This window comes from Sarcophilus harrisii, chromosome 3 (assembly GCF_902635505.1).
Source record: "Sarcophilus harrisii chromosome 3, mSarHar1.11, whole genome shotgun sequence".
Lineage (NCBI taxonomy): Eukaryota > Metazoa > Chordata > Mammalia > Dasyuromorphia > Dasyuridae > Sarcophilus > Sarcophilus harrisii.
In genome coordinates, this window is record NC_045428.1 from 448,594,607 (window position 1) to 448,617,826 (window position 23,220).

At 34.8% G+C, this 23,220-nt stretch overlaps 1 protein-coding gene across 3 annotated transcripts in view; it reads right to left on the reverse strand.

Annotated features, from left to right (window-relative positions):
• Positions 1-23,138, reverse strand: part of JAM3 (junctional adhesion molecule 3) — a 94,394-nt gene extending 71,256 nt beyond the window's left edge. Inside the window, exon 1 of one of the 3 annotated variants that reach the window (XM_031960866.1) lies at positions 23,090-23,138. In XM_031960866.1, the coding sequence (XP_031816726.1) occupies positions 23,090-23,123 (34 nt within the window). In that variant the 5' untranslated portion in view covers positions 23,124-23,138. Of the gene's footprint in view, positions 1-16,680; positions 16,846-22,829; positions 22,998-23,089 lie in introns of those variants that run through there. The other 2 variants (XM_031960865.1, XM_031960867.1) reach the window with 2 other exon arrangements.
• Between the last annotated feature and the right edge of the window lie 82 nt (positions 23,139-23,220).

Genomic DNA, 23,220 nt, shown 5'->3' on the forward strand with positions numbered 1-23,220 from the left:
ATATTTTCACTTTATTTGTTTGTGAGCTTTTTCTTTCTCAAGGTATTTTTCCCCCTCTTGATCTGATTTTCTTGCACATGACAAATATAGAAATATGTTTAAGAGGACTGTACATGCATAACTTAAATCAAATTGCCTACTATTTTGGAGAGAGGGAAGATAAGTAGGTAGAAAAATGTGGAACACAAAGTCTTACAAAAATGAACGTTGAAAATTATCTTGATACATATTTGGAAAAATATAATACCATTGAGGAAAAAAGAATAAAACACCACCATAAAGGAGGGAGGAAGAGAGAAAGAAAAGAAGGAAGGAAGGAAGGGAAAAGGGGAGAGAGGGCAGGAGGAGGAAAGGAGGGAGGAGGCTGATTTGAAAAAAAACTGCAAAGACGTAACATGAACTTATGCCAAGTCAAGCGAGCTGAACCAGGAGAACGTTGTACTCAGTAACAGCAATACTGTGCGATGATCAACTATGATAGACTTAGCACTTCTCAGCAATACAATGATCCAAAACAATTCCAATAGAATTGTGATGGAAAATGCCATCTGTATCCAGAGAAACAACTGTGAAGATTGAATATGGACTTAAGCATATTATTTTCACTTTTTTTTTCTTTCATGGTTTTTCCCTTTTGTTCTGACTTTCCTTTTACAACATGACTATTACGGAAATAAGTTTAAAATGATTATAAATATATAACCTATAACAAATTGCTTCCTGTCTTAATGAGGTGAGGGAAGAAGAAACATAGGGAGAAAAATCTGGAACTCAAAGTCTTAGAAAAGTGTCTAGAAGATGACTTTATGGAAGACAAAGTCTCTAGAATAACTTACCCAGCAAAACGAACAAAATCCTACAGAGGAAAAATGGGCTTATTGAAATAAAGGACTTTGAAGCAACAAAGATGAAAAGAAGAGAGCTGAATAGAAAAATGTTACATTCAAATACAAGACTCAAGATAAGCAAAAAAGGGTAAAAATGTGTGAGTAAAAATAAAGGACTAAAATAAGATTAAACTGTTTATATTCTTATATGAGAAGATAATACTTATACATTAAGAATTTTACATTCACTACAGCAGTGAGAAGTATACTAAAAGGCATGGATGTAAGTATTTTGAGATGACTTCAAAAGAAAAAGAGAAGAGAAAGAGGAATACATGGGAAGGGGGAGAAGAATGAAGGAAATTATCTCATAAAAGAGGTATGGAAGGAAATGTTTTTACAATGCAGGGGAAAACAGGGATGGAGGAGAGATGAGAGTGAGATACACTTGTACCTCACTCTGAAATGAATGGGTTAAAGAAGGGAGGAAGAGTATACACCCAGAGTTGGTTATAGAAATTCATCTAACCCAATAGGAAAGAGGGAACAGGACTAACAGTAAAGGGGAGTGATAAAGACTAAAAGAGGTGTGGTCAGAAGCAAAAGGGACCTTTGAATAGAGGACGAGGAAAAAGGAGAAAGATAAATATTAAAAATAAAAATAAATATTAAAGAATAGGAAGAAGGGAAAAAACTCACGTAATAATTTTAACTATGAATAGGAACAAGATGATCTCAACCATAAAAAGGAAGAGAATAGTAGACAGGATTAGAAATAAGAATCCAACAATATGTTGTTTACAAAAGATACACTTGAAATAAAAAGCCACACACAATTATGCTTCACCCGAAGTAAAAAAAAATCACGGTAACAATCATGATTTCAGACAAAGTAAAAGCCAAAATAGATCTAAGAGCTACTTCAGGGAAACAATGAATTGATACTAATACTAAATGGCATAGCATCCAAATCCATTAAGAAAAAAGTTTACTGAATCACAGAAAGAAATAGGAAAACTATTCTAGCAGGGGGTCTTAATATATCTCTCTCAGATCTAAATAAATCGAACTATAAAACAAACAGGGAAAAAGTTAAAGAAATTAATAAAATTTTAGGAATGACAAAGATAGACCTCTGGAGAATAGTGCATGGGAATAAATAAGCATATTTATTTCTCAGATGTACGTGTCTCCACAAAAACTGACCATATATTAAGGCATAAAAATCTCACAAATGCAAAAAAGCAGAAATACTAAATGCACACCCCCACCACCCTTATACAATAAAAATTATGTTCAAGAAAGCTCATTCAAGCATAGATTACAATTGGGAATTAAAAAATCTAATCTTAAAGAATGAGTAGGTCAAATTTTTAAAAAATCAAAAAAACAAGAATTTCAAAATAAAGATAATAACAACAATGAGTCAACATATCAAAACTTGTGGGATTCAGGCAAAGTTGTGTTTAGGGGAAATTTCATATCACTAAATGCTTACATGGACAAAAAAAAAAATAAAACAAAATAAGTAACAATTTGGTGACACAATTAAAAAACCATAAAAGCTATAAATTAAAATTCTCCAATACCAAAAAAATACAAATCTTAAAAATTAAAGAAGAAATGAATAAAATTTGAGGTGAAAAAAGATTAATAAAATTAGGAACTTTGGGGGGGAAAATCTATTGGTTAATCTGCTTACAAAAAGAAAAGAAAACCAAAATAAAAGGGTAAATGCACAACAAATGAAGATGAAATTAAATTAAGAGCTATTTTGCCCAATTTTATGGCAATAAAACTAGTAATCTAGATGATAGAGATGCTAATAAAATAAATAAATAAATAAACGTGTCAATGGATAGAGAAAAAACTTTTGACAAAATACAATATTTACTCCTCTTAAAAAAAAATTTTCTAAAAATGACAAGTCATATCTGTCTAAACCAAAAGTACTATCTGTAATAAAATCAGAGATGAAGCAAGGATGTCCATAATCACCATTACTATTCAATATTGTACTAGAATGCTAGAATAGCAATAAGAGAAAGAAAAGAAATTGAAGGGATAAGCACATGCAAATTCGGAAACAAAACTATTACCTTTGCAGATGATAATGATACATACTTAGAGAACTCTAGAGAAGCAACTAAAAAACTGAAATAACTGTTAGCAAAATGACAGGATATAAAAAACTCAAATAAATTAACATTTCTATATAATACTAACAAAACTCAGCAGGAAAGGCTAGAAAGAGAAATTTCATTTAAAATAACTGCAGACAATATAACTCCCAAGATACCTGAGAAACATATCAACACAATCATAAAGCACTCTTCATACAAATAAATATAGATCTAAATAGTGGAAGAAATCTTGGTCATTCATTGGTAGGCCAAAATAATACAATAAAAATAACAACTCTTCTTAATTTACTTATTCAGTGTCATACCAATCAAAACACTTTATTTCATAGAGCTAGGGGCAAAAAATTCATTTAGAAGAATAGTTAAGAATATCAAAGAAATCAATGGAAAAAAAACCAAAACTCATAAAGGAAAGGGGGCCTAGCAGTACCAGATCTTAAAAGTATTCTACAAAAATCAGTAATCATCAAATCAATTTGGTACTAGAGGAGAAAAAGTGGTACATCAATGGAATATATGTGGTATACATCATACAATAATGTGCACAGTAACATAGTATTAGATAAACTCAAAAATCCCAGGTATTGGGGCAAAAACTCAATGACAAAAACTGCTGGGAAAATGGGTACATGATAAAAACATAAAGGAAGACATTATAAGCAAATCAGAGAATACATGTCAGGTTATGAACAAGGAAAGGGCTCATGAAAGACAGGATCATGTAAAGTATGAGGCATAATTTGAATTACATTAAATTTAAAGGTGTTTTAACTAATGTAGCTAAAATTAGAAGCAAAGCAGAAAACTGGAGGAGGAATTTAATAGAAATTTTCTAAGTCTTCTTTTCTCAACTATGTAGAGAACTGAGCTAAATGTATAAAAAAGATGTCATTCTCCAATCAATAAAGGATATAATTAGGCAGAATTTAGAAGAAGAAATCAAAGCTATTAATGGTCATATGAAAAAATGCTCCACACATAACAGAGAAATTCAAATTAAAACAAATCTGAGGTACCACCTCAAATCTATCAGAAAGGCTCAAATAAAAAAAAAGGAAAATGACAATGTTGAAGGGAATGTGAGAAATAAAATAGATACACTGAGGCACTTGGTAGGTCTGTGAACTAATTTAACCACTCTGGTTTAAATTTAAATTTAAAACTATACCCAAAGACCTGTAAAACCATACAAAACCTCTTGACCCAACAATACCACTAGCTAGGTTATATATCAAAGATAACAAAAAGAGGCAAAGGACCTATTTACAGCAGCTTTTGTGTGTATGTGTATGTTGGCAAAGAATTGGAAACTATGGGAATACCCATCAATTTGGAAATGACTGAACAAAAGTTATGGTATGTGACTATAAAAGACTACTGTTGTGCTATAAGAAATGATGAAAAGGATAGTTTCAGAAAACCTGAGAAAACTTGTCCGAACTGATTAAAGTGATGAAAGCAGAATCAAGAAATCCATGTTCATAGTAATAGCAATATTGTAACAATGATCAACTGTGATCGATAATACAATGATCCACAACAATTCCCAAGATATTATTATGAAAAATGTCATCCACTCATAGGTAGAGAACTGATGAATTCTTTAGTGCATATTGAAGCACACTTTTTTTTTTCTCTTTTCCTTTTTTTCACCACATGGCTAATGAAATATGCTATGCATGATTTTATATGTATAATGGATATCCTATTCTTTGCTTTCTCATTGTGTGGGGAAGGAGTAAAGAAAAGGAAAAGTTTGGGAACTGAAAATAAAAGTAATTTTAAAAAAGAAAAAAACTTAATGGATAAAACTTATATTAAGAAAAGTCCATCATAGGTTTTCATAGTCAATCAGCCAATATTTAAGAGGGAAAATATACTTATTTGTAATGTCTTTTGAAAAATGATAGGAAATATACTAAAACAGTAAGATCTAAAAGTTACAAATGCCCTTCATTTTTTTCATATTAAACAAACCATTTGTATACTCAAAAAGCAAGTTTGAAAAACTTTCTACTGGTACAAACGATTACAAATTTAGAAGTAAAAAAATGTTATGACATTAGCTAGTTCAATATCTCATTTTCCACATGAAGGAAATGAGACTCAGAGAGGTAAAATTATTTTCCCAAGGTCACAAAGATTCTAAGTGGCAGTTCCAAGATTCAAATATATGATTCCTGACTCCAAACATAGCACTCTCTCACTCTACTGTCTCCCTGCAATAATAATTGTTAAACATATATTTTTACCATGTTTAACATATACTGGATTACTTACTGTCTGAGGAAAGGGGTGGGGGGGGAAGGGAGGGAAAATTGGAACACAAGGTTTTACAAAAGTCAATGTAGAAAAATTGTCCATGCATGTTTTGAAAATTAAAAAAAAAAAAAACCTGTTAAAGTTGTGCAACATTTTTAGAGTTGAAATACAAATTTGAGCAAATTCAGGGTAACTCTGTGTGTGTGTGTGTGTGTGTGTGTGTGTGTGTGTGTGTGTGTATAAGTCTCAGCCACTTATGAGCTCTGTAATCCTAGGCAAGTTACTTAACCTCTCTCTGTCACTTTCCTAATTTGTAAAATGGGGGTGGGTAATAGCACTTACCTCTCAGAGTGGTTTTAAGTATCAAATGAGTTAACATGTATAAAGCACTGTGCAAAGTTTAAAATGCTATATAAAGTATCTATTAACTAGGATTTTGCAATTATAATCTGTCAAATTCAACATTGCAAAGAAACAAAAAGCAGTTTAAGAGAAAACACTAGAAAGATGTTCAGTTTAGCTGTTTATTCTGCCACTGACCCACTAGATGACTTGGTTTCTTCCTCTATTAAAAGAGACTGATTAATCACTTTTATGCCTATTACTTGGGAGAGAATTAATTATTACTCACTCATCATAATGACTTGCTAAGAATAGTATTCTAAGTTTAAATTTGTCCTCCAAAAATGTTTGTGTAAAATCCCTTTCTTCTCTCTTGTATCACAAAATGCTTCCATCACCACCCAATCCCAATCTCCATTTTTTGTACTAGATCAATTCCTGTCGATCTCCCACATGACCTCTCTGCTACCTGATTTCGATTGTTGTCAAAAGAACATTTTACAGAGCACTTATTCCATGTAACTGAAGGACTCCTTTCAGTTATATCCTGTTATACTGGGCTCACCCAAACTAAAATTTGATTAGTTTTTATCAGGTGCCATAAGATCAGATCAAGTTTCTTAAATCATAAAATGTTTTCTAAAGGTAATTCCACTAAATAGGTTGGTGTAATAGTTATTATTAAAAAGTTTAGAAGGAAACAGTATAATTTATGCAAAACAAGACTTTAATATGTGACATTCTTCAATTTATTTAATAAAATATATCATGAAAATGCAACAAGTTAAGTATTGAAAACTATTACATTTTTTATTTAGCTAATTAATATAAACTTTGAGCCTCTTTTATTGTATTGCTTGCTGCTAATAAGACTGCAAACTGCTGTGGCTAGAAATTCAAAGTCTCTCATGTCATAAATCAAAATTATTTAACAACCCAATTTTATCTGAATCAAGAGATTTCAAAAGATTAAAAGACCTATAAATACAGAACAACAACAACTCTCCAGCATTTTGAGGTTTTGAAATGACACACAACTCTCTTATACAGCTGTCACAGAGAACATTCAGGTTGTTAACAAACCACACAAATATGATAAGACATTCCCAATAAAGAAAACTTGAAAATACACAAGAATACAGATATTCAAAATAAAGAATTAACTACCTTACAGCAGCAAAGAGTTCCACAGGGGAGTTTCTACCTAACATAAAGCTTTCCTATTGCCCACTAATTTTTATCACATCTTATTCTTTCCTGTTATATTTCCATTTATACACCTTTTTCCTATTGCCCAACCCAAATTTTAATTCCTACATACTGAAGTCCAGATTCCAACATAAAAAATTAAAAATAATAGATGTGAAACTAAACAACTGAACAAATATCTTTTGCATGACTACTATGTAATTAATTCTGTGCTAGGTAAAATGGGGAAATTAAATTTATGTGAATTTCTTAAGGATAAGATACTAAATAGAAGAGATAAAGCAGATATGTGAAACAATAGCTGACATTTATTTTTAATATTTGCAAATTATTTTATATATGTTATCTCATTTGAATATCATAAAACCCCTAAAGGAAAATACTACCTGTGTTGCTATCCTTATTTAACAGATGAAAAAGCTGAGTTGTGGATAAGTGACTTACCCATTAGTCACACAGCTAATCAAAGTTCATAACAACAGGGAGGTAATACCATTGAGGTGAGAGGGCTGGACAAAATCACCATCTTCACTTTCTCCTCCAGAACCGTCTGGGTTCCGTGGCCAGAAGTGGATCAGGATAACTGGGAGACCTTGGCATTTTTAAACTAAAGCATCAGTTTGAGACTGATTTTTTTTTTCCTGAAGGAATCAAGTTTCTGAAAGTGCCAGAAAAGGAAGGAGAATAATATAAAGAAATTTAAGATGAAGGCAATATTAGTAGAGGCCCCTGAGGTTCCTTTTAACTTCTAACTCTACTAAGATACTGTAAAGTTTTAAAGAACAGTTAGCAGTGTTAAGGGATTATAGGATTTTTTAAAGTATCTTACACTACCAGATCTATAACAAGTTAGAACTCAAGGTTCTACACTCCATGGGGGCTTCCACCTATGGTCAAAATTATTTTTTTCAACATCTATAGATCTCAATTAATTCAATGGGATATAGACACATATAAATACATAGCAAGGAGTCTCAGAAATAAAGTCAGTCTTGATATTAGACCTACAAAATACCAAAGCTTTGGCTAATTCCAAAGGATAGATTCATTTCAATATGCTTGAAAAATGAGAGGTCACTAGCCTTAAATGATACATTTTATTTTAAGAGCTGCAATATGATAAAATGACTTTTTCTTTCATTGATTTATTCCCCTTCTCTGCAACATGGAAGAATAAAATGATATTCCCTTATTGCCCTAACTCTCTGAACTTTAATTGGCACAGTGATCTCAGGGCCTAAAAATATCCCTTTATCTTATCAGATGCTGTTTGGTTGGAAATACTGCTACTCCACTAAGGCTGCCTATATCTTTGAAAAAGGAAAAGTTCTGTCAAGCCACGTGGAAATTTTTCCTTCTTTACCCCATGCATACTCAATAACTATTTAAGTAATATGTTGTTTATTTTTTTATGTAAACCCACTAGCTTACATTGGCAAATGCTTTAATTAAAAGTTCTACAGGAATTTCCACTTGACCCCTCAAATATTCAAGGTTTGCTAGTTTAGCCATGAAAATTTCTTCCAGGCTTGAGAGGTCTAATCTTTTCCCAAAAATATTGTTTGGCCACTTTTAAACCCTAAGAATGTAAAACAGAAATGCTGAGCTGTTTTTACTCCTTTCTCCTGAAACCTAAAACTAGCATTTAATTTTATTATAGAAATTCAGCAGGAGAGCAATCAGAACTTCAGATTAATCTTCTTCCTACTTAGAAAAAAAAGTATACAAAACTGCTAACTCATCAAAGTGATTTTTAAGTGACTCCTCCGCACAGAAATGTCTAAAGGTGAGTTTATAAACCTCAGGAGCACCAAGATACTATCCAACTTGAGAAAAAAGTTCTTGTTAGAACAGAGATGTCAAATATCTAGTAGGTAGACTGTGTAGCCCAAAGCAGACTAAAATATAATTGGGAATATATATAATAAAATAAATACAAATTCAATAGAACATAAATAATGCTTAGCTGTGTTTTTTAAAGTCAAAGATGTGGCCTGGGATCGTTATATATAATCAGTGGTTCAGAATCCTTAAACAATTGGTGAGTGACTCATCCACATCCCTAGAAATATATATAAAACAAGCACAACAGCAAACTGAGTTGTTCAAATTTGAGCTAAGGAGGTAATTGCTCGAGGGGACTGATCTGTAATAGAAAACAAAAGGGCGATAAACGTGAAAAGAAAAAAAAAACCTAGTATGGCAATGAAGCTATTGGACTAGTAGAAGACATTGCAACCAGTAAGGATCAGAAACATTCAAGGAACAAGAGTATCATTCTGGAAATGTAGGTTCAAGGCCTTAATTAGAAAATGATTTATGTATCATAGAAAATATATTAATAAAAATGATTTTTAAAGGGGGTAGAGCATCCCAACATTCCAGATTGAATATCACGAATAAATGAGAAAAGGCAGAACACATAAGGCATTGAACTAAACCCTAAAGGAGCTAAAAAGATAAATATCATCTTCAAAGAACTTATAATTAGTAAGAAAAATTACACATGAAGGTAAATAACTATAATGCAAAATAAATTGTGACAAATATTTAACAGATGCTAAGTATTCTGGGTATTCGAGAGATCACTTCTGGCTTGGAAAAGGAATCAAAGAGATTCTGGAAAACTCTATGGAAGAAATAGCATCTAAACTGGGTCTTCATGATGGATAAAACATTCCAAATGGATGCTGAGATTCCTTGAAGAGTTGAATGAGCAAAGTTATAAATAAAAGGTGTGATTTATGTTACATTCATAAAATAGAAAAATAGTACAGTTTGTCTAGAAAACAGAATATATAAAAGGCATTAAAGTGAATTAAATGTAGAAAAACAGGTTGTTTATCCAGGTTGTTGAAAACATTAAAAGTCTAATGCCTGAACTTTGTTTATAAACAATAGACTAGCACTGACATTATGGGCAATAGAGCAACAAAAAACAAAAGGTCACAACAGATAGATTATGCAGGATGAATGAGAGTATGGAGAAGAGAAGATTGGTCAAGAGGTTACTGCAATTATTGAGGAAAGAAATACAGGGATTATTAGACTGAGGCAGTGAGTACTCAGAAGTATAGAGAGGGTAGAAGCAATAGATATCAATAGGACAATATATGCTTAGGGGATCATGAATAAACATTATGGTACAATGGAAGGAGAGCTGACTCTGAGTACAAATCCCACTCCTAACATTTATCACAAGGCACTTAAAATCCCCTAATCCTCATTTGTTTAGGGTGGGGATGAATAACTAAAAGGGGGTTAGGAGCCTCTGGGGTCCCTGCTGACTCTAAACTATGACTCTATGAACATAAGCTAGACATCTTAAAGATGCTCAAAATCTGTGAAATTATATAAAGCTAAAGAGAAAAAGATCAATAATATTTTAGGATCTAACTTCATGTCCTCTCTGTCCTCCACGTATAGGAAGGTTAAACAAGGTCCTGATCCTGTAATCTGGGAAGACAAATCCAGTGATTTTCCCGGATGATGAGTCAATCTTTACAAGAAATCAAGAATTTTCAATCAAGCTCATCAAATGATAATCCCACTGAAGCTACAGAAAAGGATATGTCACAAAGGTCAAAACTGGGGACTGAACTCCAGCTTAATATTCTTTCCCCAAGCTTCATTAAAAGCTGATTACAAAAATATGAAAAAAAAAAAAAAGATGCTGATAACATGAAGGACTAGAAGCAACCAAACTTTTAACAGATTTTATTTTGCATGTGCAAAACTTACTTGACAACAAGGACAGAGAACAGAAAAGCTGTGAGTTAAGGAGAGAATTAAACATACTCCTCCTCAAAGAAAGTTTCCTGACTGATCTCACTCATAAGAATATTTTGGTATAATCTGAAAACAGCATGTGGGATATTAACCATAGAGCAATGATGGGAGAAAATATTTGTTCTGGCTTCAGTGAGTCCCAACCTTTCCCTCTTAACCCCGAGCCAATGTTATAAAACAGATCTTAAGAGTCTTTTGTAGAGGCCTGTTCTCTCTGAACCACTGCCTTAGCTTAAGGGAAAAGAAAAGATCAACATCTATTATAAACAAAAATCTAGGTAGACGGAGGAGGAATTCAGACTCTAAAACTGCCTGGAATTTCATCTCTTACTTCTGTTTCTCATCTGCCTCAATCCTGACCTCCTGGAGACTTACTAGTTTAAAATGAAATACTTTCCAAAACTTCCTTGACTTGTCTTCTTAAAAATTACGTGCATACTGCATTTTTAATTTAAATTTGACTCAATTCTCTGATCTGCTTTCAGAAAGAGATATAAATTGGGAAAATAGAAAATTTGACCACATATTTGACATAAACTGTCACTTCTCCTGTTAAGCAAGCTCAGTTTAACAGGAACCAATGCAAAGACAGTATAAAAAGAATAATCAGAAACACTATTTTATATTGCTTCAAATGTAAAGAGTACTATTTGCAGAAGCAGCTTTAGGAAAAATCATTCCTAACCTAATACCAATTTGAGATGCTATGCTTTAGAAATATGCAGCTTCAGCCCTGGCCCCTAGCATTCCAATAAAATACCAATCTTCTACCTTCACTGGGAGAATGAAAATTGGATACAGCTAGAAGTGAAAAAGGATTACCATCAAATTAGTAATCTGCCTTTTTATTCACAATTAACAAGTAGAGAAAAGGCTTCCAAATATTTACTCTAAAGTCATACTAAGGATAAGGAACCAATAGCTGAATTCTGTTCATCTAATTTTAAATGTTATTCACAAATTTGAACTGATTAAGTCATCCACCTCTCCCCCTCAAAAAAAAAAAAAGCTCATATGCAAAGAACATTGTAACTGCATTTTACAGATAGAAGTCATGCAAATGCTCCTTGAATCAGTCTTTTCATTACAATTTATTTTTGTACTTCTAAAAACACTTGATTGGTCCTGATAACTATTCAATCAAATTAAATTATCCAGTAGGAAATGTAAAAATAAAGGAATGTGGATGTTTTAGTAGTAAGTAGTATGAAAAAGTAGATTTTAAATTATTTTCAAGTGACTCAGATTAAAAGCCAATGCCATTTTTCTGAAGTCTAATAGTAAAAGATGTTTCTATATAGCTGGGAAATCAGATTTGTTGCTGGAAAATCCCCAAAAGACCTAATTTCTATGGGACCATACATCTTTCCTCATCTTGAGGACTAAATGGGAAGGTACAAGTAAATGGAATTTTCCAAAGAGATGGTGGGTGGTTTTGATCCACAATGCACATCTATCCAATGTGCATTTCAGTGAATCAATTTTTCATTCTAAAGACTGTGCCTAGGCAGCAGCTAGGCAAAGGGTCTGGAGTTAGGAAGATCTAAGTTCAAAACCTCCAACATTTATCAACTATGTGACCCTGGATAAGTCCCTGACCTCTATGTGCCATAGTGTCCTTATCTGTAAAATGGAAATAATACCACCACCTATTTTTCAGAATTGCTCAGGATTCTATCAAATGAGATGTGTTAAGTGCTTAAAACACAGTATTTGGCACACAGTATATGCTATGTAAATTTCAGTAATTGTTGTTACTTTTACTATTTTTAAGTCAGTCTATAGGGCCAAAGCCCAGTCCTGTGTTTTACTTCTTCAAAACTTGCAGAATTGCTACATACTGTTCTAGTCAGTGCCCTAGCTAGAACATTTAAAGTTCTTTCACAGACCTAAAACACTGAAGTAGAGATGATAGCAAATTTTTTGGGTTACATGTAATCAAGAAAGATTGTCTCACACAATTAATCATTTTCTAAAAATATCACTAAATAATGAGAATTTTTAGGTAGTTTTGGAAATTCATCATGTAGTTGCAATGACAAATCTTAGTCCCAGAGAAGAGATGATGAATACTCTCAGAAGAGAACTGGATGACTACAGATTCAAAATGTTGACTATCCTGTCAGATATGGTCCCTATATTTTGTTTTTGCTTAATTGTTTTTCCTTGTCACAAAGGAGAGTTCAATGAGTCAGAGTATAATGGAAAATGATTGTAATGTGCAAGACAAAAGAAACCAATAAAACTTTTTCTAATAAAAAAAAAAGTATTATCATTTTCCCTTAGGGCCTAAAATTTTTCTTAAACCAATACATATCAATCACTGTTAATATTAACAACTTCTCTATGTCCCTCATTAGTTATTAATCTTCTTTCTCTAAAAACTGATTAAGTGCCTATCATGTAAAGAAATTGTGCTAAGCACTAGAGTATCCAAAAAAAATATCATATGTGTGTGTGTGTGTATGTATGTTTGTATGATAAAACAGAAAATAACCCACAGAAGAAAGCCACCAGAATTAAGAGAGCTTCCTGTAGAATGTGGAATTTTTGCTGGGGCTGGAAAAAATCTCGGAAACCAGGAAAGATGAAGAGGCAGAGTATTCCAGACATGGAAGACAGCCAGTAAAAATGTCCAGAGTTTCAAGATGGAATATCCTTTTTGAGAAAGAGCAAGGAGATAAATAAATCTGAATTTAAGAAGACTGGAAGGTGTAATAAACTCAAAAGGTAGCAAGACCAGGTTATACAAGGTTCTGAACATCAGAGTACTTAATATTTGATCTCAGCAGTGACAGAGAGCCATTGGGGTTTATCGTATAGGGGGGTGACATCAAACTTTAGGAAGATCACCTTGGCAGCTAAGTGGAAGATGGGCCAGAGTAGAGAAAGAATAATATCAAGGAGACCAATAACTAAGTTACTTTAACAGTCTAGGTGTAAGGAAATAAGGGCCTGCACCAATGTGGTAGCAATGTGAGAACCCTTGAAAGAAGGTGCTTTTGAAAAAAAAAAAAGAGTTATGAAGGTAAAATCAACAGTACATGGCTGCTGACTGGATATGGGGAGAAAAGAGAGGGAGATAAGAGAGTAAGTACTCAAAAATATTTAATCCCCTTTGATTCTTTATTCCTTCCTTTGAAAAATGGCATCTTATTTGTGGCTTCAAACTACCATCACTCAAGATTTACCTCTAATGAAATTTTCTTTCATTTTTGAATTATTAGAGATGAAGTAGCTGGATTATATTTTGTAATATTAAAAATATTTTGCACAGAAAAGCAATCATCTCTAAAATAAAGATGAAAGAGATTGAGGAAAAAACACTTCTGGAGAAATGTATCTTATAGACGCCTGACATCTAAAAGGTATGGGGAAATCATTACATATATGACACATGCATGTATGTATATACACACATAATACTAGATAAGTGGGGCATGTACACATGTATGTTTATCTATATACATATACACATGAGAAAATCCATGTTTCATTATTACAGTATTAAGATAATATAGCTTGTGGGTATCACAAAAAGTCAGTTACGACAATTAAAAAATATATATATACATACACGCACACACCACAAAATACATATATAGCATACATATCTTTTCCCCAAGAGATTTTCCCCATGACCAAAAGGGAACTTACAATTTTTGAAATAAGAAAGAAATTATTAATAACTATATGAGAAATTGTTCAAATTTTTTAATCCAAGAAAAATGTCAAAATAATATCTAAAACATGCTACAAAGAGCACTAAAAATTATAAAAAATCACTATTTTGTGAATTTTGTTATCAATACAATTATAAACTGGTATGTTTGGAAAACAATCTCAAAATATTCAGCCACAAAAATGATATTGTTTGCCTTGGCAATTCAATACTACAACTATATTCTAAAATGTCATTAAAAGGAAAAAAAAAAAACAAATCTATCTATTCAAAGCTTTTCTAACAAAAAACAATGAGAAATGGATGAATTAAAAAGTAACAACACAAAAGCAGACTGAAGAGAGAGCTAGGGCCAATTTCATAGTCAGAAAGACCTAGGTTTTACCTATGTATCATACTGGGTCTAATCAAAACACCTGAACTTCTCACTTGTCTTATGCAAATCTTAAGTTGCAGGAAAAGGACCTGTGGTAGAGAGTGTTTGCCATACATAGGAAGTTTCCAGTCCTGTTCGTAATCCATATTCCATATATCTTGTTAGGCTATAAAAAGGACAAATTTTTTTAAGAACCACAAAAAACACACAAAGATCAACATAAACTGATTTAAAATAAGGAGGATAAGAATATATTCTTTAACTACAATTAATTTTTTTAAAAGGCAATGACAATTTAGAGAAAACTGTGAAGAAAATAGCAAATTGTTATTGTTCTTATTTTAAGATAAATGCTATTAATAAAAATATAATTTGAATTTTAAAGTTGTATTGGGAGTTTCTTTCTTTTCATTTTATTATTATTATTTTGCTGAGGCAATTGGGGTTAAGTGACTTTCCCAGCTAGGAAGTGTTGAAGTGTCTGAGACCAGATTTGAACTCAGGTCCTTCTGACTTCAGGGCTAGTGTTCTATTCACTGTACCACTTAGCTACCCCTGATTTTATTATTATTATTTACTGAAATTACTGCTTATTTAAAACTACAAAATTTTCTTTTTCTAAGCCCCACCCCTCAATCTCCAACTGTCTTTTGAAACATTTCATTTGGATATTTCATCATCCTGCAAAATAACCAAGCTTATCATCTTTCAAATGAAAAAAGCTGTTTCTCTAGCTTTCCCTATTTATTTTAATAATCCCCTAGTCTCTCAATCAACCAGAAATTAAACTGTAGATTTTTTTTATTTTTTCTCCTCTTTAGCTACATATAGTCCTACTTCATAATGTCTGAAAAGCTATTCCATTATACTACTGCTGTCATTCTAGTCCAGGTGATTATGACTTCACACCTGAACTAGTCAACAATCTCTTACTTGATCCCTTGGTTTCTAAAACATTCTGTGATTGGCTGGCTAAAACAATCAGACACACATGCAAGCCAATGAATATCGGTCAGTGTGGTGGTGAAAGATTTCCAATTTAAAGAATTCCAGTTGAAGCCAAACACCGGAGGAGAGAGTATCATTCCTGGCAGGGGAAAGAAGGGAAGACTTTTCTCTCTCTCACTTCCCCCTGTCCCTACTGTTATCAGAAAGACTGAACCAAATGGGAATCGTTCCAAATTGATGCACGCAAAGACAGACATATCAGAGACATAATACGAACAAACAAGGATACAGACAGAGTCACCTTGAAGAAGCTGCTTCAAGGCCCCCTACCCTGCTTCTGCAATTCCAGAAAGGGTTTCCAAAACTCTGGAGTTGTGAATTTACCCTTTAACTAAATGTTTTCTTCTTTTGTGATTCACTACTTTTCTGTCCTTTCTTTATAGGCTCCCTGTGTATAAAAGAGGAGAGTACACTCCAAAATTGGGAAAGCAGGGAAAGGGAACACTAATGGTTCTTGCTACCTGATTAAAAAGTAGGAAATGCGGGAGTAGTAGCCTCACAATGGAGCTTCTCCCTCTCTCTGTCAAATGAAGACAAATAATAGCATTTACTTTATAGGGTTATTGAGGGGATCAAATGAAATAATCATATAAAGTAATCTGTAAATCTTAAAAGTGCTACATAAACATGGGCAATTATGATTACTGTTGTTATTACCTATTTTTCTTCTATCAAGCCATTCAATAGGATATGGGGACTATGTATGATACCTAGGGTATCCTTCCATTTTCCTTCCAATGCCTATCTCTCTCTACCAGGAACATTGAACTTTCCACCCTGCATCTCCAAAGATGCTCCTCATATTCCAAGAGAAGAAGAAAAGGATATGTTAATCTGTGGAACCTGGCAAGGCTGGCCAGATTTGAGGATGTGAGCCCTCTATATCCAGCAAACAAATTCTTTCATTCCATCTGCTACATACTAGAACTTAGACCTAGACATTAAGGCAGCTAGATGATCGATGGATTAAAGCTCTAGACATAAGAAGATCCGAGTTCAGACTCTGCCTCAAACAATTGTTAGTGTGTGAGACTTACTTACCTTTTCTGTACCTCAATTTCCGCATAAAGGTTTAGACTTGATAAACCTCCAATGCTTCTTCTAGTTCTAAATCTAGGATTCTATAATATCTTGTCATCTATCCTGGTATGGTGCATGTACCACCTTTTCTCCCCAAAGTAGGCTTCACATCTATTAGGGAATAATCAAGATATTATGACCATTGTTAATGGGAGACATAAGAATCTACTTCCCTACAACTTGACTCAATCCTAGACTATAAGTTCTTAACATTTTGTGTGTCATGGACCCCTTTGGGATCTTATGAACTCCTCCTAATGTTTTTAAATAAAGTAAAATACATGGGATAACAAAGGAAACTAATTATATTGAAATACAGTTATCAAAGTGTTTAAATAAAACAAATAAAAAACCCAGGTTTATAGATCCTGGGTTAAAAACTTCTAGTGTAGAACATGGTTCCTTTTTCAAACATAATTACCACTATAATCCCACATGTGCTGTAACTTTTTTAAGGAATATAAACTCCTCTGGAAGTGGGACTCTTCTCAGTTCAGTTTTTATATTCCCAGTGCCAAATATGCTTAACACAGAGAAAGAACTTAATACTTGTTTAGTAACTGATTATTACATATACAACCAGACTGAGAGTTCTAAAACATCCTTTGATCACATCATTCCTGTTCTAAAGCTTTATAGAAATGAGAATATTCTTATGAGTACTGTTTTTCAACAGCTACCCATTACCTACAGGGTAGCAAACAAATTCATTCACTGGTGTACCTCTTCAATCTGATCTCAGCACTCTTAATATCTCATGCTCCCCAATGCAATTCTCTATTATAGCTAAACGGGGCCACTTGATCCCTAAGTACATGTGCATTCCCAGTACCATTTTTTAAAACTTATGCTGATTTCCCTTTCTTGATAGTTTTTCCTTCTGAATTTTTCTTCATCCTAATTATACTTCTAGTCCTAAGTCAAAAGTTCTATCTATGAGCATTCCATCCCATAAAGAGCTTCTCTCTGTTCTGAATTTCTATGGATCTTGCATGCTGCAATTACATCTATATGTCCGTCTTTCCAACTAGAATATAAATCTGAAGGCAGGAAATGTACTTTTTATTCTTTTTATTCCCCCTAGGAATCCTATGTTAGGCACTCTGCATAGTGCCTTCCACTCAAACATTTGCTTGTTGATTAAATAATCCAGAACTTTGGCAGTAATACTTGATGAACAAGAACCAACCTAAAAGAGCAGCTGTTTTAATACTTGGTTACTCTCTGTCACCCTCAGGACATCTGTGCTTTATTCTAAAGGCTTAACAAAGTTTCCTTAGAGATATATCCTGTAAGGAAGCTTATATAGGGCAGGAAAAAGCGATAAGGATGCATCAGCTGAGAGTTCACATCAGGAAACATCTTTGAGAAGGAATGGAGCCCTTTCCCAAGTAATTTCTCACCAAAGGAAGTCAATTTGACCTTTATCTTATCACTTAGGATATATATATATATAAAGATCCACCAACTGCTTTTCCTTCTAGGATGTGTTCTCTACCAATTTCCCAGCAAACAATCCAATGAAAATGCCACAGTTGGCCATTTTGCTTCTTCTTCATCATCCAAAAGTCAGTGACAACTAATCTTTCATTAAATGACTCAGAAAGAACACAAGATCAAACAACTGAACTCCAAATTAGCCCCACCCTCTCTGACTGTAACTGACTGACAGCAGACAAAAACAAGCATTTTTTTAATTTGCTGGCAGATTAAAGTGAACCATTCGGAAAGCAGACTAACTAGTGAGGGGGGAAAAGTAAAAACCTCTCAATATTCTATCTTCTACTCGTCAATGTAAAATATAAATGTTGAGACAAACTGTGCTAATTATCTTTACACTCAGAAACCACACACTAAAAGTGCTTTAATTTCAGAGCTTATTTTGAAGTGCAGAAACAATTTACTATTTGTAAAACAAGTTTGATAAATAGGTTGAAAGTTAATCGTCTGTAAGTATTTGATTTGCAATGTGCTATGAAAAAAGAAGGCATAATTTCTACATTTGAGTTTCTAATCCAATATATCAAATAATTAGAGAACAATACAAAGCAGTATATGAATAAGTATTACTCTATGTGGCAGATACTTTACAAGCCAGTAGAATTCAAAGTAGGAAAAAAACCTCAATATACATTGTTCAAAGATGACTTTATGAGAAAGATGTGAGAATTTGGTCTGGATAGAACTTTTGCAGCAAGAAATATATTCTCTACATGCACACAAGTATAACCAAAAATATTTTTATGTAGCCTCAGTTAATTTTTTTAAAGTCTGGAAACTTTTTTCCCCTGTCATCAGAAAAATTGTATTTTAACTTCAATTAGCCTAAGAATAATCAGTAATCATTTATGAAGTGCCTACTATGTGCCAAACATTTTTCTAAGATTTGAGGACACAAAGATAAACAGTTAAAAGACTTGATATTGGAAAATATAATATGAAATATGTTACTGCTATATAATTCCCTTTAAAAGAATATCAGTTCTAAGGACTAATTTGCAGTTTTTTTCTATAATATAGCCAGTCATATAAAGTGGCAAACAGGCAATGGATCTCCATATAAAATATCACAGCACTTACTACTGTCCTTGTTAAACTGGGTGTGAAGGAATGTGCTGCTTAGTAAATTCACTTTCAGGCATCTCTCTATTCACTGGTGAAGCTATTTGTATATACAGTCTCAGAGGTTAGGTACAGAATATCCTAACTTGCATTCTGATCCAGTGGTACCTCATTCATTTTGCCTGATAGTCAACAGATCTAGAAAGGGAAGTCCAGTTCAGAATTAGGACATCATCCAAAAGACTTCTGGATGTATTCAGTCTGCGCATCCATGAACCCCAGCACATATAAACCCCCACATTTTTCTTTCTTTTAAATTACACTTGTGCTTGAAAAGAAATTCAAAGTACTTATGCGAAAGGAATTTACTGGTATCATATTCTCTGGCAACAGCTGTAGGCTGGTTGTACCAAATCCACAGCTTCTTCTATTACATTCTGTGGCCTCATCAGACAGTTTTCGCTTGATATAAGTTTGAAAATGTATAGAACCAACTCTGCCTGATTATCTGTGAGATAAGTTCACGAAGCTGGAAAAGAAAGATATGTTTGGCGATTTCCTCTAGATATAATGCATCGTAATAATTACTTTCAAGCAAAGATCTCAGAGAGCTAAACATTCAGTTTCTCTTATCCAAAGCACTCATGAACAGTTGACCACAAACAAGTCATTTCAGGAATGGACAGCTGACCTGAAGTTATGGTCTGCTTTCAAAACAGATGGATTTTATTTTTCTTTAAAAAAAAAAAAAAAAGTTCAACTATGGTGATGAGCTTGCCTGCTGACAAAAGGATCATAGAATTTGAGCTAGAAGGAACCTTAAGAACCATCTGACCCAAGTCCCTCATTTTCACCTCTACTATAGTTAAACAGAACTAAAAGTCAGTACAAAGAAAAGCAAGGGAAGTCAGCCACTCCCAAAAAGTCCTCTTTAAGAATCTAAACAAATGCTGAGAATAGGATTTAGGATGCAGACTGATTTTTGTTTTTAAGTTTTTTTTCCTGAAAATCTTGAATTTGTAGATTAAATTAAGTTTCAATATACATAAGTTGTCTTTTCCAGAAAGATATGTATTGCTACAGTTTTAATTCCAAATGAAACATTATTTATCTAGGACATCAAAAGATTTTTTTTTTAAAAAGTAACTTCTATATTATTATTTTTAAAAGGTACATGGCAAAACATCTAAATCTGAATTGTAGCTGTAACTAGCTTAACAAAGGAATATATTATACATAAAATCATAAGCACATAGCAGTTGACTTGGTTTAGCTGATTTTATAACTCTATTGCCTAGCAAAGATATCTTATTTTAACATATGCACTTGAAAATTCTCAAATCTGATATCCAAAGACTACTTCTGACACGTTTCTAAGTCCATGAAAAAGGATGGTATGCTTTAATATCTTTACATATGATAAAGACAATGAACAACAATGATTATAAACAAAATGGGAAATAGTCACCAAGGCCCTGTGAATCGTGAAAAAACTTAAAAGGATATGAGACCAATGTATACTTATTGTGTATCTAATTTATATTTTAATGTAGTTAACATCTACTGGTCATCCTGCCATCTGGGGGAGGGGGTGGGGGGTAAGAGGTGAAAAATTGAAACAAGAGGTTTGGCAATTGTTAATGCTGTAAAGTTACCCATACATATATCCTGTAAATAAAAGGCAATTAAATAAAAAAAAATTTTTTTTAAAAAGAGAGAGAAAAAAAAAAAGGATATGAGACCATATGCTGAACAAAAATACTCTATTAGAAAATATTAACTATGTTCTAAAAGTGCCAGTGATTGGACATCAGTGATTATTTCCATTTTGGGGGATTCTGTTCATCTTTTCTTCAAGACAGATAAATCACAATCTTAGTTAAGTACAACCACAAAGATAAGCCTCCTGGGAGATAGTACAGGAGTTGAGTATGTAAAATCTTCAAAGCTCTTCTAACAAATGACTGAAGTGAAACTCATTCCTGAACAGAATTAGCAAATGTTTCTGCTATAAAAACTGCAAACTTTCATGTGGACTGGTCCCTACAACAATAGGCAATTGTTCCTCTGAGTGAATGGGACTCAGTGTCAGCTTACCACCAGAGTAAGGAACTGGACATTCCTGACACCCTTGTCCCCTGCCTAACCTATGATTACTTTTTTTCTGTTTTTTGGGAACCACCAGACAATGGATATGGATATCATCTAAATCCTTAAATATTATGACACCAAAGTCTTGTTTTAACTTAGCTTCTTCCTACATCGTTTTTCATCATATCTATAAGTCCTTTTAAATCTAAGTAAATTTCTACAGCAAATCAAAAACGATGTCCCTCTTCAAAAAATAAGTTACCTCCTGTTTCTGCAGGTGCTTATCAGGAATCATTGTGGGATGGGGAGGTGGAGGGGAGGGGAGGGAGGTGCTGGTGACCAAGAAGATAAACAATCAAGTTTGGGAAATCTTAACACAGAGGAAAAAGGATCCAGACGCTGGAGTGCAGTTTTAAATATAGTGGAAAAGAAATGGGTGCCGAGAGAGACGTCGCTCTGCAACTTCTGGCAAAGAACTTCTCTTCCCTGGCCCCCAAGTTGCCTCGGGTTTCTCTATTTCTAGGCTCAAATAAGAATGTTTATGTAAAAGGTTTTGTAAGCTGTAAAGCAAGATACAAGACGTGTTATGTCTCTGGTGCTTTACACAGAAAAGTACATTTAGGGACAAACAGACAGCTATGGCTATAGAGCTTTACAGACATTTGTATTTAAGAAGAGGCTATAGCAAGTATCTCTGCAGCACATTATGTGTATATCCGCACATAGAAACGCTTACACGCGTTTATACTGCTTATAGATCTCCCTGCAGAAAGCCTAGGAGTACAACAGACTACCCTAAGGGGTTACCCGGAAGCCCTTCAAACGGACTTTAAGGGTCCCCCCAAACTGGCAGAGCTGCCAGCATCTTGCTCTCAGAAGGTACGCCGCTCTGAGTTTCTGTTTACAATACACCAAAACAGACTTCTGGGACACATGGCCAAGAGGAGGCTGTGCACACCGGACCCGGGGTCCTAGCTCTCGCTGTGCAGGGGGCCGCCTTCTCCGCGGGCGAGGCGCTGAAACCCACCCCCACCCCCTTTCTTTCCAGGAGACGGCCCCCTTTTTCTCACTAGCCCGGAGCATCTCCCGCAGGAGCGCGCTGCCCCAGCCCTCAGTCTCCCGACCCGCTCCCCGCCCCCACCGCCCGCGGGGGGTCCCCTCCCTCCCCTTCCCCCCAGCCCGGGCTCCTCGCGCCCGCCTCGGGGAAGGGGGCTGCGGGGTCCACGCGGCGCCAGTCAGACTTGCGCGCGCGGACCGCCGCTCGGTCCGGGATCGTTATTCCGTCTCGGGCCGTTGGCGTGCTTTTCTCGTTCCGTTATCCTCATCCCCGAGCCGCCCCGGGCCCGCTCAACTCCCGTCCCCCCCGCTTCTTCCCCCTCCTCCTCGGCCCTCACCCTCCCTCCGCCCCCCCTCTCCCGAGACCCGGCTCTCCCTCCGCCTGGGACCCCGGGACTCACTCCGCACAAACAGCAGCAGGACGAGCAGAGACGGCCCGGGGCAGAGGCGGAGGGGCAGCCGCCGGCTCAGCGCCATGTCGAGGGCTACAGAGTGAGGGACCTCCGGAGCCCAGCCACGGCTCCTGCGAGCAGTCGCTTCTGCCCTGCGCCTGCGCCCAGCCCGCCCCTAGAGCCGATCGGCCCGCCCCCGACTACCATAGCGACCGTAGGACCCGGCAGCGCCGTCACCGAGGTAACAGCAGATGCTGCAGTCTGGTTACCATGGAATCGGGGATGCTCTCGACCCGGGCACATGGGGAGCCTTTTCTGCAGGGTTGGGAGAGAAGAGTAGAAGGCGCGATGCACGTTTAAGAGGGGGCGTGCATATGCGGTAACCATAGATACTGGGAGA